The 18059-nt window shown below is 42.6% G+C and overlaps 1 protein-coding gene across 4 annotated transcripts in view; it reads left to right on the forward strand.

The window, feature by feature from the left end:
* The window catches only part of OSBPL10 (oxysterol binding protein like 10), a 294626-nt gene that overhangs the window by 230121 nt on the left and 46446 nt on the right, over positions 1 to 18059 (forward strand). For all 4 annotated transcript variants that reach the window (XM_072726621.1, XM_026000903.2, XM_072726618.1 and 1 more), the window contains one exon: positions 4086 to 4240. In XM_072726621.1, coding sequence (XP_072582722.1) covers positions 4086 to 4240 — 155 coding nt within the window. The remainder of the gene's footprint in view (positions 1 to 4085; positions 4241 to 18059) is intronic.

The raw sequence follows: 18059 nt of genomic DNA on the forward strand, positions 1-18059 counted from the left end.
CTTTTGCATTTTCTTCTGTCTCACTGTTGTCTTTGTGTTCTTTACAACTGTACCTTGGCAGAACTTCCCTATCTTTAAATGCTGTTTACTTGAGTTTCTACAGTGCTGATTCCTTTTCCTGTTTTCAGTGTTAATTTTAACTCTACTAATGCTGATTCACTTTCCTTATGATCATTCTTTGATGTATTTATTTCCTTTTTCACCTCTGTTTTTCTCTCCATATTTCTGTTCTTGTTTCATAGAGGCTGCTTTACTTTGTGCTGTGCTGATGATATACCTTTCTTGATGTTTTCTGTGCTATCTTACATTAGAAATATCAGAGATGTATAGTTCTTATAAGCCTTCTGAGGATTCCATTTTGTTTCCCAAACTCTATACAATCCTTCTCTTTTACTGTTAGAATTTTTCTTCTTTATCCTCAAATGAGGCAGGCCTATGCAGACTTTCAAATTAAGTGATCATTTATGAGAGCACCTGGATTGGTCTAGCATGGTCTTCTTTCTAGTCCTCACTCACTGGTTCTTTGATAGGCTCAATCCTTAGAGTATAGAGAACTACATTCCCCAGCATGCATTGCTACCTTCCCTCTTCCTGTCCTGGCCTGTCTGTTGCTGATTGTGATCTGTCATTGCCTAGGGACTCTACACCTGCCTCATTGTCTCCCAGATTATCATCTCTAAATGATGGTGGTATAGAGGGGAGGGAGGGACAGGGTTGAAGTGTGGGAGTCATGGAGGAAGCATGTCTTGATTGCCTAGGCAAGCAGATCTCTTTTTTTTTTCTTAGTACTTTGTAAGCTTTCCTAATTATTCTAGAGGAAATTTACTACTTGTGTTTTATATATATGTGTGTGTGTGTGTGTATTTTTTTTTTTTTTTTTAGTAATACTCCTGTACTGATGAGATAGCTGTCTAGTATTTAAGATCTGAATCCAACTCTCAGTCCCCAAGAAGCTGTTGGTCAGCAGGACAGGTGTATGAAGTCTCTTTCTGCCTTTCTCAGGGCAGATTCTGATGTCTTAAAGCTTGAGTTGGTTTTTCTTATTCCAGCCCCATCTGCCTTATTATTTATGGGATTCGTCCCAAGTCTGGTCTTAAGCTGATCTTTCAGCCTTTGGTTCTTAGTATTGTGAGTTTTCACCTTTTTGAAAAATGACATCAAGAACTGATAACACAGATGCCATTTTGCCATTAAAAAAATCGGTAAAGCACACATATTAAAACATTTACTGTCTTAACCATTTTTAAGTATATAGCCCAATAGAGTGTTGAGGACATTCATATTGTTGTGTAACCCACTTCTAGAACTCTATCTGGTGAAATAAACTCCATACCCATTAAACATTAGCTTCCCACGCCCCCAGCCCCTTGCAACCACCATCCATTCTGATTTCTGTCTCCCTTTTTGCCATTTCTTAGTTCTTAACTTTTAGGAGATTGTAAAATGCAGGTTCCTTTTGAAATTTACTGTCTATGAAAATTGTAATATTCATTCATTTTGGCACAGATTTATTGAGTGCATACTCTTTGCCAGGCCATATTCTAGTTTCTGGACATCCAGCCATGAGCAAGGGCAGTATTGTCTTTGCTAGAGGAGCAGATCTTCTAGGGAGGACAGAAACACAATAGACCAACACATGAACAGGGTGAGTTCAGATAGCGCTGAGTGCTGTGAAGACCATAAACTGACTGATGGGACCGAGAGCGCCTTTGTGGCAATGCCTTGGCTGAGGAGGTCCCAGGGGGCTTCTCTGAACAAGGGATATTTGAGGCAACCCCTGGATTTATGCAGGAGACCTCTCCCCCACGCAGAAGAACTGGAAGGGTGGCATTCTGAGCAGAAAGAACGGCACGTGTGAAGGCTCTTGACTGTAACAAACTTGGATCACTTGAAGAATGGAAAAACTACCAGCGTGACTTGAGCACAGTGAGCAGTGAGGAGAAGGGGAAGTAAGACCAGGAAATCATGCAAGCCAGGCAGCTATTCCAACTGTCGTGAAAGCCACTTGAGACTTTTCAGCCACAGCTATTTGATCTAACACTTCTTTTGTGTTTTTACTTTCTTCCTTTCTTTCTTTCTCTTTTCTTTTCTTTTTCTTTTTCTTTTCTTTCTTTTCTTTCTTTCAATTATTTGTTTGTAATGGGTACCTGGGTGGCTCAGTGGTTGAGCATTTGCCTTTGGCTCAGGGCGTGATCCCAGGGACCTGGGATGAGTACTGCGTCACGCTCCCCACAGGGAGCCTGCTTCTCCCTCTGCCTGTGTCTCTGCCTCTCTCTCTCTCTCTCTGTCTCTCATGAATAAATAAAATATTTTTTTAAAGAAAGATTATTTATTTATTTGAGAGAGATGGAGGTGGAGGGGGGAGGGCACAGAGAGAGAGGGAGAAGCAGACTCCCCACTGTGCAGAGAGCCTGATGTGGGCTCAATCTCAGGATCCTGAGGTCACGACATGAGCTGAAGGCAGACATTTAACCAACTGAACCATCCAGATGTCTGAACACCTGATGTTTTTTTAAGAAAATTTCTGCCTGAAAATATGCTTATGTTGATAGTACCATACACACTGACACATTGACATACACAGCTTTTTCCTCTGCGTCTGTTATTTTGTTTCCATCAACCAGAGTCTCTCATGGTGCCAAAATTCTGGGATACTTGTAGATTTTTCTTTGAGTAACAATAATGAAAAGGCTAATGAAGGGACACCTGGGTGGTTCAGCGGTTGAGCATCTGCCTTTGACTCAGGGTGTGATCCCGGAGTCCCGGGATCCAATCCCTCATCGGGCTTCCTGCATGGAGCCTGCTTCTCCCTCTGCCTATGTCTCTCCCTCTCCCTCTCTGTGTTTCCCATAAATAAATAAAAATTTTAAAAATTTAAAAAAAAAAAGAAAAGGCTTAATGGATATGATTACCTTACTGATGGAACTTTAGAGACCCTGCAAGGTTGAGTTCCAGTTCATGTAAGGCCGTATCCACTACAGCCTCCCTTTTTTTCATCCCTTATTCCTGCTTTTAGATGGAGAACCGAGTCTGGGGTGGGGGCAATTGAGTTTGTTATTCTAATGGTGGAATTGGTAATGGAATTCCTTGTGATTACTCCTGTCCCCACTAGTGAACATATATAGATATTTCATAATAATACCTAACTCCTAAAATAAATTTTAATAGAGTTAAAAAAAAAAAAGTATTTCCCCTAAGGGTTGAGGGATGATTAGAAACATGCTTTTGGTTTATCAGACTGATGTTTATAAAAATTTTTCTTGCTAGAATGGAATGAGCACCTGTCTTTAGTGATGGGGCTTCCTGACTTTTCCCACAGCAGCCATATCTCCTGGCAGAGGTGGGGGCCACGTGGTGCAGGCAACTTTTCAGAATTGTGATCATAACGTTAACTGTAATTTATACCACAGTTTGAGGGGCACCGGGTGGCTCAGTCGGTTGGGCATTTCCCTTCAGCTCAGGTTGTGATCTTGGGGTCCCAGGATCGAGTCCCAGGTTGGGCTCCCTGCTCCATGGGGAGTCTGCTTCTCCCTCTCCCTCTGTCCCTTCTTCTTGCTTGTGCTTTCTCTATTTCTCTCTCTCTCTCCCCCAAATAAATAAATAAAATCTAAAAAAAAAAAATCCCAAAAGTCACAATTTGAGCACCCCATTGTTGATCAAATTTGACTTATTATAATGTTTTAATTATATTTATATTTTCATTTTTTATTTCACTAATTTTATTTATATTTTCATATAAATATTTTTTCTTTAAAAAAACTTAAGAAAAACACTTTTAAGAAAATCTGGCTTTGGTGAATGCGATTTTTTTTTTTTTTGATTGGGGGTGGTGGTGGTGCCAAGGATGGGGAAAGAAATAGCCCATAGTGATTCTGACTGCCATTACACAGAAACTAGTTTATAAATAGATCCATATCTACACTTGGGAACCTCATTCAGAACAAGCCCACTTAAATTTACCACCATCCACTTCAAACTGGGCCCATTTCACATCCATCTCCATATATGGTGAGGTACTAATATTTCTTGAGCTGTAAATGTTTAAATTGGAAAATACTTGGCATCATTCTAGGTCTTTATTGCAGAGAACATCCTGGGATGGCACGGGCCCAAGTCACATTCCACAGAGCAGCTGAAAAATGGGACACTTGGCTCTTTGCCATCAGCCAGTGCCAACATAACCTGGGCGATTTTACCAAACTCCACTGAAGATGAGCAAAGCTTGCAGCCCGAGCCAGAGGTAAGCGAGCCGTTAGTTCTCTCTTAGCACTTGTGTGGCTTGTGTTCTCGCTTGTTCAGAAATGTAGTAATTATATTTGTAACTTGCTCATCTCTTTGTTTTAAGAGGAGACAAATTATAAAATGGAAGCATTGCCTGGAGAGAGACAAAAAATCAGCTCTGTGCACGCCTGGCACTTCTGTTCTTGTGTCTGGCAGCTGCCGTGGGTGAAATGTGATCCTACCAATGAGGAAGCTCCTATTTTCATTGAAATGGGAGTCATTTTAACTTCAAGTGGGAGAAATTCAAATGCACCCATTAAAATGATGCCTGTTGACATGATGGGAGCAGTTACAATATATTATGTCGCTCCCCTGAATAATGGCTTCTTCATGTGGTTCGTGCTAACATCAGCTCCCGCCTCACATGCTCGACCCCTGCATGCTCCAGAACCAGGCCAGCGTCCCCCGGGCAGTGGCTAAGACTCCTGGGCGTCCCCCCCGGCTGCAGGGGGCAGCTGCCCTGCCTCGGCAGGCTCCGTGGACTGTCCCTGCCCACACGACTCTCCTGACTAACCGTGCTTCGAAGTGGCAGCTCGAAGGAAGCCAAAGGCAGCGTTTCCTTTTGTTGATTTTACTTTGTGCCTCAAGGGGACTTGTTTTCCATTTTTCTTTTGATGCTCACAGTCTATCGACCTGCCCTTGTGAACTGGGCTGGGATGTACCCAAAGATGTGTTAAAGGTTGTACTTAATGCTGACTAAAGTCCCTTAGCCTGAGAAATGTAGGGCCCTCGTAAAATAAATCTGTTGAGGATGGTTGAGAGCCCCAAGGCAGCTTCTTGGATCAAATGGTCTTGGTCATCGATTGAAAATGTTTTCCAAGCTTCACAGGATGATATTCTGGAACAGGAACTCAGTAGCTTGGCTCTTATGAGACAGGATCAGCCTGCCTACAAATATTTCATAGCATCTATAAGGTGTCTTCGCAGGGTATGAAATGAACAAAGGATGTTGAGATTCTCCAAGGCACTTTCCTTTACCTGTACCATGAGTTTCAGATTGAAAACACTTGGCAGCTGATACGTAAGGTCAACTGGGAAGTAAGTTGGCAATGGAGTAAATGGCGGGAGCCCTGCGTCCTAGTGTTCTTTTGAGAGCCTTGGGTGAGGTGGCGTTTCAGGCTGCTGAAAGGTTGAAAACTATACTGTCCATCATTTCCCTGGCAAAGAACCTGTGGGGGTTCACGTCATTATAAATATATTTAAGGTCTCGCTCTAGGAAAAAATTAAGGATAGGGAAGGAAGTTATTAGGTCTTTGGTAACAATTTTTCAAGGTCTCCTTCCCAGCAGCATTCTTGGGCAAAACCTAACAGCAGCCATAACCTAATAAGCATACTTATTAGGGCCGGTGGTCTTCCCCATTCTGTGAATCCTCCTTCCTGTTTCTTCTGCTTTTCCCTGAGAGTGCTTTCTATAGCAATGAAGCTTGAGAGGCCAGATCTGTCCTTTTTTTTTTTTTTAAACGGTTTTTTATTTACTCATGAGAGACACAGAGAGAGGGGCAGAGACATAGGCAGAGGGAGAAGCAGGCTCCCTGAGGGGAACCCGGTGTGGGACTCAATCCCAGAACCCTGGGATCATGATCTGAGCCGAAGGCAAACAAATGCTCAACCACTGAGCCACCCAGGCGTCCCCAGGTCTGTCCTTTTTACTTAAAATTGCTGCCCCGCTCCCCCACTCCCCGCCCCCCTCCCAGGCCTGACCAGTCACCAGTATCAGCAGAAGAGTATATAATTGTTCACGAGAAGAACTAGCTCCCAAGTTCAACTTTTTAAAAATACTTTGAAGGGAAGAACGAGGGAGACCTTTTCCCCCCCCATATGTTAGGAACACCATTAGTTTCTAGTTGTTGTATTACCTTTGTTCTGGTCAGAGAAGTGTCATGTATTGGTGGGTTAAGTCCTTGCTCGAGGCGGTGAGGACTTATGGGGCATGATGATGCTTTGATGGTTTTCTGAGAAGGGAGAGTTCGAGACTCCTTTCTTTTTTTTTCCAGGGACAGCTCTGGTAGATGATTCTCACAACCCTCACAACTAAGGTTGGTTGGATACTATTTTTGCTGTAGGACATTGTGCTTTGTCACTTTTTCTTTTCTCTTCTTTTCTTTTTCTTCTCTCTCTCTCTCTTTTTCTTTTGTCTGAAGGATGGAAGAAGCTAGCAATATTGACCCAATAGTTTTCCTGTCAGGAAAAGGAAAATGTTTTCATTGCTTCCTTTTTGTACAATTTGGAGAAATGACCCAAGAAGAAATGAAGTGAGATTATGAGAAGCTGAAAATTTCTTATGAGAATGTTCCTTAACCCTTTGATATAGAGAATAGAGTTATTATGTAAATGATCACCAGGGAAATTCAGGATTGTGGTTACTATGGTACTTTAATTGAGTAAACCATTTTTTTCTAGGTTGTTGCTTTGATTGTGTTAAGTCTTTAGAGGCAATAATTAGGGTATAAAAGGTGTACCTCGCTCCCATGGATGAGTGTTTTATTTATTTAAAAATATTTTTTAGGGGATCCCTGGGTGGCTCAGCGGTTAAGCGCCTGCCTTCAGCCCAGGGCGTGATCCTGGAGTCCCGGGATTGAGTCCCACAACAGGTTCCCTGCATGGAGCCTGCTTCTCTCTCTGCCTGTGTCTCTGTCTCTCTCTCTCTCTCTCTCTGTGTCTCTCATGAATAAATAAATAAAATCTTTAAAAAAAATAAAATAAAAAGATTTTTTAAAAAGATTTTATTTATTTGTTCATGAGAGATACACAGAGAGAGGCAGAGGGAGAAGCAGGCTCCTCGCAAGGAGCACGATGTAGAACTCAATCCCAGGATCCCGAGGTCAAACTCTGAGTCAAGGCAGATGCTCAACCACTGAGCCACCCAGGTGCCCCTGGATGTGTGTTTTAATACCACCAAATAGTTAACTCAATCCAGTTCACTGGACACAGACCAGGGGTCCTGCAATTCAATTCAACTCCAACATTGTCTACCTGTGGAGAGCTTCAGATCCTGCAGATTAAGGGCTCAGACCCACAAGACTGTCTTGTCCCCCCCACCCCTGCCCCACCTTCAGCCAATCACAAGTACAGGCCACCTGTGCTTCTGACCAACTGGCTATAGATCAGAGGTTCTCACATCCCTCTCTGTGGGTTTGAATAATTTGTCAGAGTGGCTCACAGAACTCAGAGAAACATGTACCAGTTTATTATAAAAGCTTATAATTCAGGAACAGATGGAAGAGATGCATGGGGAAGGTGTGGGAGCTTCTGTGCCATCCCCAGAACCTCCCTAACAGCACCTCCACATGTTCACCCACCTGGAAGCTCTGTCAACCCTGTTGTTTTGGGGTTTTATGGAAGCTTCATTCCATGGGCGTGATTAAATCTTTGGTGATGGAACTCAACCTCCAGCCCTTCTCCCCTCCTTGGAAGTCAGGGAGTGGGACTTTCAGTCCCACCCCTCCAATCACTGGGTTAGTGCCACTGGAGACAGTCACCATCCTTAGGTTACCTAGGGGCTTCCAGAGGTCACTCATCAACATAAAAGACACCTTTATCTTTCTTTCTCATCCCTTCAGGAATTCCAAGAGTTTCAGGAGCTTTGTGCCAGGAATGGGGACAAAACCAAATACCTGTTTCTTGTTAGAAATCTCAGTGTCACACTCCCCTCCCCTAGTTGTGGCTTTACTGTAAAACATCTTATAGATACCTGGAAAATTAATGCATTTTCAAGCTTCGTCTGTTTAATTCTCAGCTGAATAAAACTCAAAGACCAGTGTGTATTTAATACATGAGTTAGAGTAGAACTGTGGTTGGCTCTATTATCAAATGCAGTGATCTTAAAATTTTATTCTGCTGGGGCTAGAACTAAGTACATGTGAAAATGAAATATTCTTCCATAATGAAATGAGTTAGGATCTTGGTTTTACCCATTAGCAGAACAATTTTTCAACTCTCTCAGCACTGTTTGAAATTTAAATTTAAACAGAAAAGGAGTTTTGTTGTGCTGTCTTGGGGGAAGAATGCTTTGTAACAGGACGGGGAGAGAACTATGATGGGGAGATACTGGGATTGGCTCTCTTAACCTTCATTCCACCCTCCTGATGGGAAACCTAACAACTACATGTCCCCAAATTTCTTACAGTTGGATTTTTGAATGCATGACAGGTCTCATAAACGCATTTGTGTGAGATTGGGAGCCTAAACTGAGACCAAGTTTCTTTTGCTGGGGCTGCTGGTGGGCAAGGTCATGAGGATGTGGGTATTCCAAGGCGGCTGCAGGGGCCAGGTGCATTTTCCTGGGGCCTCAGGCCCACCTGCATGGGCCTGACAGGCTGCAGGGCTGGCAGCAGCAGCCACTTCCCGGCATGGGGCTCGTGACTCTACAGTGGTGTGTCCTTCAAATAAGGAATTGAAGGAGAACTTTGCTTTCCCCACACCTTTCAGAGATGATGTCAGCACCTAATTCCCATATCCAGTCCCTTTCTGATTGAAATACCGAGTGTGGTTTCTGTTTCCTGCTGTGGATCAAGACTGGTTGTGCTATTGGAATTGAAAAAGCCAAGGGCGACATGTAGATAGTCACGAATATGACCATCTATACCTACCTTTCTGGAGGGACCAAACCTTAATAGTTTTAAAAGTCAGTTTTATTGAGGTATAATTCATGAATAATAAAAGTCATCCTTTTAAAACACAATTTTATCACTTTTAAGTGAGTTAAAATACAGACTAATTCTGTCACTTTCCAAAATTCCCTGTGTTCCTTTATAGTTAAGCCCCTCCCCCTATCCCATGGCAGTCCTTATCTGATTTCTGTCTATTGTAGCTTTGCCTTTTCTGGAATGCCATTTATATGAAATCATACAGTATGTAGCCTTTTGAGTTGGACTTCTTTTTTTTTAGATTATTTATTTATTCATGAGAGACACAGAGAGAGAGGCAGAGACACAGGCAGAGGGAGAAGCAGGCTCCCTGTGGGGAGTCCAATGTAGGACTCGATCCTAGGACCCTGGGATCATGACCTGAGCCAAAGGCAGATGCTCAACCACTGAGCCACCCAGGTGCCTTGAGTCCGGCTGCTTTTGTTTAGCAGAATGCATTTGAGACTCGCCCATGTTGTGTTAGCCAGTGGTTCAGGCCTTTGTACTGGTGAATAGTATCCATTGGATTCAGAGTTTGTTATCCATGCACCAGTTGAACATTTGGTAAACTTGCCCACATTCCCCATGGATAAAATAGAAAATGGGAAGCACTTAAAAATCATGTTGTATTAATCATTTAAGGTCAATATTTGGTGCCCAAATACCTACCTCCAGCAAGGAGGGGGAAGATGGAGGATCAGTACTATTTCTCTCCCTATTGGAGACCTTGAGGGAGGGTTTTTAAGCTTGTGCCTTAAAAGCATGCTGTCAGTGGGGTGCCTGGGTGGCTCATTTGGTAACATCTGACTCTTGATTTCAACTCAGGTCATGATCTTATGAATTGTTGTATCCGAGCCCTGCATTGGGCTCTGCACTCACTGGGGAGTCTGCTTGAAGATTCTCTCCCTCTTTTCCCTGCCCCCACTCGTTCTAGCTCACTCTAAAATAAATAAATCTTTTTTTCTTTTTAAGATTATTTATTTGACAGAGAGTGCATGCATAGGCAGGAGTGGGAGAGGGAGAAGCAGGCTTTCTACTGAACAGAGAGAACCTGACACTGGGCTTGATCTCAGGACCTTGAGATCATGACTTGAGCTGAAGGCAGCCACATACCCAACTGAGTCACCCAGGCATCCCTAAAATCAATCTTAACACCACCACCGCCACCACCACCACTACACTGCTAGTTCCTGTCAACCCCTGGGTTGATTGCTCCTTTATATACATTGCCTGGCTAATTGTCTGAACTACAATGGCAACAAGAGTATCAAGAGACCACATATTCTACACCCCCCAGAATCTAACATGTTCAGAAAGACTTCTCATAATGTCTCTAAGTACTGACCGCTAGCATTTAGCCAAATGGGCTAGCTAGGAAATTGCAAAATTGATTTTTTAAGTAAGCATGTCATAGTCTCTCCCCCTCTTCCACAAGGGAGAAGATTGTTTTACAAATAAAGGAGAGAGACAGATATAAAAGATTCAGCTGAATTTTTCCTCAAGAAGAATTTCCATGCCCTTGGTGGATTCATCACTTTAGCACTGAAGTTTTGAACGACTTGACACAGAATGCTGTCAGTTTGAAATCCTCTGACATTCAAATTGAAGCCTGGCCAGTTTAATCCCCTCAACCCATTTTTATCATCTATTCTTTATCTCCATGATACATAAATGTATAGGTAGATGTGACTGAGACTATTTATCAGGCATGGGATAGTGGCAGATTTTGGAAGATAAAGTAATATGTTGTTTTGATCCTTTGGATAATTAACAAATGTTCAATCTTATGTGTTTGTTCAAAATATGTGACACATAATTATTTGATTCTAACCATTTAATGAAAGAGTGAGACAGCTATCCCTTACAGCGATTGAAAATCACTTTAATGAATTCTTTTTTTAATTTAATTTTATTTAAATTCAATTAACAGTGTATTATTAGTTTCAGAGGTAGAGTTCAGTGATTCATCAGTTGCATGCAACACCAAGTCCCCATTACATCACGTGCCCTCCTTAATGCCTGTCACCCAGTTACCCCATTCCCTCAGCTACCTCTCCACCTTATTGAATCGTGGTAACCCCACAAAATTTAATTTCACATGGTCACAGCAAATGGTGGTCACATTTATTAGAATTTGTTACAAGAAGTTTGTGGTGATGCAGTTCCCCTTTTGTAACCCTACATTCCATCCTGTCACAGTTTGATTGCATTTCCCTCCCAGTTGTGGTAGAACAGACTTTTTTCCTCTTTGAATCATGGCCTTTGAATCACTGAATCTTAGAAGCATTGTGACGGGTCAAATGGCTGCTCTCCAAACCGGAGAGGCTGACTAACCTGCTAGAAGTCCACAGAGCTGGCCTGTGGGGGACAAGATTGATATCTGGACTTCCTCAACCCCAAGCTAGTACCTTTCCTGTACCCCAGACTGTCTCGTGTATCTGGTGGGATTCTTTCAGTTAGAGTGACTGAGAATCCATCAATTAGTGGCTCTGGCAATAGAGTCTCTCACACAGTAAGAGTTCTGCCGATAAATACTTCTGGGTCTGGTATAGGAACTCCTGAAGGCCTCAAAGAGACAGGCAGTCTGGAGGTTCCTCAAAAAATTAAAAATAGAACTACCGTATGAGCCAGAAATCTCACCTTTGTGTGTTTATCTAAAAGAATTGAAACCAGGATCTCAGATGATGATGATGATGATTCAGAACAGCCAAGGGGTGAACATCAGTGAATGAATGAATGAAGAAAATGTGGGATACACATACAATGGATTAGTATTCAGCCTTTTTTTTTTTAAAAAAAGATTTTTTTTATTTATTCATGAGAGACACAGAGAGGGAGAGAGGCAGAGACATAAGCAGAGGGAGAAGCACGATCCCTGTGGGGAGCCCGATGTGGGACTCAATCCCAGGACCCCGGGATCACGCCTTGAGCCAAAGGCAAATGCTCAACCACTGAGTCAGCCTTTAAAAAGACTACAATCTTGTGGTTTGCTGCAACATGGATGACCCTTGAGAATATGATCCTGAGTGAAGGAAGCTGGTCACAGGATGAATACTGCATAATTCCATTTATAGGAGGTATGTTAGTAGTTAGACTCAAATGGAAAGCAGACTGTGGGTTGCCAGGGGCAGGGAGGTGGCGGGGGGCAGAGTGAATTGAGGAGATGCTAGTCAAAGAGTTTAGAACTTCAGGCATGCAAAGTGGAAATGTTCTAGAGATCTGCTGGGCAACAACATGTATGTAGTTAATAATACTGTTATATGTGGAATTCTCACTATGACCACTGAGAGCATTCTATTTGGCTCTCAGTGGAATGTGCAGTGGCTTGATCATTTGGATTTTTTTTTTTTCTTCTGCTCTTCTGGCTATTCCTCAGGAAGGAAAGTAGTGCATCCATGAGGCAAATGTAGAAGATATGCCTCTTAGCTATCCAACCCTCAGGACTTATTAAAAATCCAAAAGCTCCAGGTTGTTATTGTGCTTGAAGATGCATTGCTGTCTCTGATGTTTGCTCCGTGTCTCAGTGTACTAAGACAGTAATTATTCATCTCTCTTCATTCATCGAACATTGAATTACTGTGTGCTGGACACTGAATGGAGGACTCCTTAGCTTAGCTTAGCGGACTTTCATAACCTAGTACTAGAAACTGAATTGTGCCCCCCTCCTCTTGCAAATTCATATGTTGAAGCCCTAACCTGCGGTATCAGGGAGCTGGTGTCTTTAGGAGGCAGCTCAGGTTACGTGAGGTCATAAGGGTGCAGCCCTAATCCAGGACCCTAATTCAATGGGACTGCAGTCTTGTTAAGAAGAGGAAGAGAGAGAGAGATTTGTTTCTCTCTGCCCTGTGATGACACAAGGGGGCCTTCTGGAAAGCAGGAAGAGCACTCTCACCAGAACCCAACCATGCTGGTATCCTGACCTCAGTCTTTCAGCCTCTTGAACTGTGAGAAAATAAATTCTCTTGTTTAAACCACCGTGTTCATGGTATTTTGTTAGAGCAGCCTGAGCTAAGATTCTCAGCTTCTTAACTCTCTGCATATTTCACAATAGTCATAATTTTTTTGATCTCTTGAGATTAGAAGTAGGAGATCTGGTTTTTTAGCTGAATGACATTTCTAGGTTAGTGTGCCAAGACTATGCAGGTTCTGGGGGTATGCGGCTGCAAATCCACCTGTGACCTGTAGCAATTAAGATGACCATCTGTGATATGTCATGAAAGGTGAAGACGTGTTTTTACGGTATTCAAGTGGGCAGTAGTTGTTCTGCCTCCCATGGCTGAGAGCTGCTTTTTGTTTTGCAAAAAAACTGCACTTATTTCTGCCCTTTTTTTCTTAATAAATTGACAACAAATAGAACCATCACACACAGACCTAAGCCCTGTGTGCATTTTTCAAGGGCTCCTTGAACTTGGTTTCTGGTGTCATTAATGAGCTTGCCTACCATAAGGCATGACGGTGTGATTTCCTCTGCAACTTTGGAGGATTCATTTCAGTTTATGCTCCTTTTTCAAGGACTTGTTTCTTCTTCCATCCTACTTCTCTTTCTCTTCCTCTCACCCTTTTTGTGGGTGATAAGCAGGTTTTATTTTCTTGATTGGGTGCTTTTTTTGTTTTCTTTTTTTTTTTAAAAGAGAGAGTGTGAAGGAGAGGATGGGCAGAGGGAGACAGAGAGAATCCTAAGCAGACTCTGCACTGAGCACACATTTCCACACGAGACTCCATTTCATGACCCAGAGATAATGCATGACCTGAGCCAAAAATCAAGAGTTGGACGCTTAACCCACAGAGTCACCCTGGCACCCCAAGGTGTTACTTTTACAAGAGAGGTGAAATATAGCAGAAGGTCCCAAATCTGCCTTCTGGGAGGCCAGTAGGGTGTGTCTCAGGACTTGTATTGGGTTTCAACACTGGAGTAAGCAGGTCTTTGGGGGTAGCCTTAGGAGTGGTCGCTGCGTTGCCTCCCTTCTCTCCCCTCCCCCGGCCAGTGTGGCTTTGTGACATAAACACCCATGCTCAGAGTGTTGGGGGTGGGCAGGAGTCATATGAAAAAAACCAGCACCAAGTGGTATAATCTATTCTGCTCTGCAGTAGTAGTCAAAGGCTTAAGTGCTTTGAACCTGGTGAATGAGTGGGCTTAAAACCCTGCTGTGTTTAGTATGGGTTTTCCCTCCTCTCTCTGCCTTCTTGTCACTGCTGTTGCTGTGAAGAGAGAAAGTCAGACCTGAACCAGAGGTGGAGAGTTGAATAGATTATAGCGATGTGGTATGATAATTTTTAGTATTCTGGTTTTGGGTTTTTTTCCCCCCTCCTGTAAACATGGCTCCAGTTTTCACAACCCACTCTACTTTTCCCCTTGCTGTCCTACTCCCATGAAATTATACCAGGAGAAATGAGCTTTTCACTATCCGCCTGGCTTACATTTTTATTTGCCCACAATGAATAACTATTCTCAAAGTGATTTATACGCTGCCTCAGATGACGTTCACTTTCCTAAGATGGAAAGTCAACGCACAAGAGATTTATGATTCTGGGGAAAGAATGTTATGGAAGAAAAGAGTACAATCTTTTCTCACACATACTCTGGGCTTTGCCTGAATTAATCAATGAGTTCTGTATCCCTTTTGCAATTTGAATTGAATTTTGTGGATGGCTTATGGTACTGCATAGTGCAGGGGCTTCCTGGGTGCTAAATCAAGATTGTAAATTTTTTAAGTTTTTGGTGATGAAGATAGGTGTGAGCAACTAACCAGACAGAATGTAGATTGTGTGTGTGTGCATGTGTGCATGTGCACGCACAAATAAGAGAGCTGTATACTAAGTCCTGGTAGTGATTTTCAGACTCTGGGGATAGAGGACTCAAACTACTGCTTCTCTAACATATTTTACCAGCAGCTGGTTGGCTGTCCATTCTGTCTCTAGTCACCTCAGGATCATAGCTTTCCCAGCCCTTGAAGATATTCAAGCAACAAGAGCCACATGGTAGGCCCTGTGGTGTGACAAGTGTAGTCAGGTGTCCTGTGACATTTCATCACCACCATCTTGTTTCTCCTCCGACGGTGCACTCTCATCCCTTTCCCAAAGCCCCAGCTCCTTTTCTCTGTCATTTCCACTCCTACGCTGGACATGGGACCATCCTGATGTCACATGTGACTCTCTCTATTGGCTGTGATAATCCCAGCAAGTGACCTCATTGTGAATAAGTATTAGAAGAGTGGCAGAAATACAGACACTTGGAGGAAAAGGAAACCATCGCCCTTTTTGGAAATGAATTCAACATGCTGGAGAACTATATTACCTTAAAGCCATGGGAATGTTCTTCAGAGTGTCCCACATCTCTCTCTTCACATTTTCATCTATCTCATCTGAGTTTCTTTCCTTTCAAAAGAATAAGAAATGTATGCAGCTTTGTTTTTTAGCGTTGTTTTAAAATTTATGTTGTGGAAGTATTAAATCTCAATTCTAGAGAATGTAGACTACTTAGGGCACATTACACGTTTCAAAGAGCTTTGTGTGTCACTCTGGAAGTGGCCCTCCTCCATGAATGATGTTATGCTTTGGGAAATGTGTTTCAGGTTCCAGATATTTCATATCAATGCCTGTACACTGAAATGCAGGGCCAGCTTGTCATTCTGACTTAAAAATGGACTATATTGGGGATACCTGGGTGGCTCAGCAGTTGAGCGTCTGCCTTTGGCTCAGAGTGTGATCCTGGAGTCCTAGGATTGAGTCCCACATCAGGCTTCCTGCATAGAGCTGCTTCTCCCTCTGCCTATATTTTTGCCTCTCTCTCTCTCTCTCTCTCTCTCTCTCTCTCTCTCTCTCTTTCTCTGTGTCTCTCATGAATAAGTAAATAAAATCTTTAAAAAGAATATGAAAACACAAAAAAACCCGAACTATATTATGTAACTCAGGGAGAAAAGGACTCTGTTGGGGATTGTGAAGTTTTCTCATGGTAGACTGATACCGATTTCATGTTCTGAATTGAGAAAAGACACAGAAGCAGAGGAAGGGGTCACTTTTATTTTCACTATCTTTATTGTATTCTGCTAGAATGCTTTCTTAGAGCTAAAAACTTTGTTTAGAATGAGCTTTTATATAGAAATTCCCATAATGGGAAAATAGCCACCTATTTTAGATGCATTTCTAGGATCATTGCAATAAAGCTAATATTCTCCTTCTCTTGAGCATTTTGGCATCGAGTAGATATCAGTTTAAGCTGTCCTTGATGGGGGAAGGGGGTAGCAGGATGCCTCTCTAGGATGCCAGCTGTGGAGGTGACAGCAGTCTGAAACCCATCCCCTTCACTGACGGCCATGGGGACATGGCAGTATCTGTGGTAATGATCGGAGTAATTTCGAAAATGGAAATGTTAGTATCAGATGAGATCATGTATTTTCAGTGTTCAGCCCACTGCCTGGTACATAGTAGGTACTCAGGTAAGGTAAGAGGTGAGTCAGCCCTTATTCCATTGTTCTTTGAAAATCCCTGTCCATGATATGAGTGTCTTGAGAAACCTCTGAGAGCATGTGTTGCTGTGCTTTCCTGGGTTCCTCGAGATTCATTTTTCTTTTATTAGTCTTTCAAAAGAGTAATCTGTGTGTAAATGACGACAAATATATTTGTATGGTGAGGCATGATTTACCAAGGGCTTTCATTAATAACTTATTCAAATATGGCTTTTCCCAATGTAGCTAATTTAATAATCATCAAGGTAGTTTTGTTGCTGGTGTCTTATCTGGGTTCTCTCTGAGGAAGTCCTGATAGCAGCTAGCCCAGAGTGGACCCACGTCAGTGGGCCTCTGTAAGGTGAGATGCCCAAGTGGGCTGATTTCCACAGCCTAGCCCAGGCTTGCCCACCAGACAAAGTCTGGGGCATAGAGAAATAAAGGAAATCCAGATAGATTGTTTTAGTTTTGCTTGCTGCTGTAACAAATTGCCTCTTATTTAACAGCTTAAACAACACAAATTTATCATTTTACAGTTCTGTAGATTGGAAGTCTGACATGAGTCTCTCTCAGTGGGCTAAAATCAAGTTGTTGGCAAGGATGGCATTCCCTTCTGGAGGTTCAAGGCAAGAACCCATTTCCTTGGCTCTTCCAGCTTCTAGAGGCTCTGTCCTCCTTGGTTCATGGTTCTTTCCTCTTCTGGGCCAAGAACATTGCTTCTCTCTGGCTCTTTCCATAGTCCTGTCTACCTCTGACTTCCCTTTTCTGGCTCCTTCTTCCACTTTTAAAGACCCTTGTGGTTATGTTGGGCCCACCCAATAATCCAAGATAATCTCGCTCCTTGAAGCTCAGCTGACTAGCAACCTTAATACCCCACTGCCATGTAACTTGTCACCACCCTGGGGGTTAGGACGTGGACATCTTTGGTCCATTCATCCGCCTACCCCAGCAAGTGAATTTGTTAGTGTTCACCAGATACATTAGAAATACCTTGGACATCAACCTGAGATCGATCTCTGGCTTGAAAGTAGAGCATATTGTTTAATTGTTCCCTTTGAGGAAAGCATCAGCTCAGCTGGCTGTGCTATTAGGAGAAGAGTCATTGGCTTTGCTTTTTGTTCACAGTGAAACTTTTCAAATTTGCCTTTTGCCAGTCTGCTCACCCCTTCACCAACTCCCACTGCCTTCCAAGAGCCTCAGAATTAAACCAGACATGGAACCATAAGGTCATTTCTAACAGTTTCTACAGTTCTTAAGTTGGCAGTGGAAGGAGGAGGACTTCAAAAATTATTGTGATGCAACATAATTGTTGCATAAAAATATGGCAGGGGCTTTTGTAGGAAGCCAAAGATAAGAATCCACTATTTTAGCTCTTCCTTCCCTTCAGATGTTGCCTCCTGCAAGGGGCTACTGTTTCTCTTCCGGAGGGTTTGCACAGCAAAATGCATACACACACACACACACACACACACACACACACATTCATATATATGTTCTTTTAGAAATTCTTGCAACTGGAATTACACTACAGATAATATGTATAGGTAAAGTGGCTTTTTAATTGAACAATATATCTTCGATATGTTCTCATGTCAGCATATAGATTGTTTGCATCCCTTTTAACAGCTACAGAGCAGTCAGCTCTAGGATTGTATCATGATTTGTGGAACCTCTCCAATTTTTCTTTTACAGACAGTGTTCTGCTCAT

Source organism: Vulpes vulpes, chromosome 11 (genome assembly GCF_048418805.1).
Source record: "Vulpes vulpes isolate BD-2025 chromosome 11, VulVul3, whole genome shotgun sequence".
Taxonomy (NCBI): Eukaryota; Metazoa; Chordata; class Mammalia; order Carnivora; family Canidae; genus Vulpes; species Vulpes vulpes.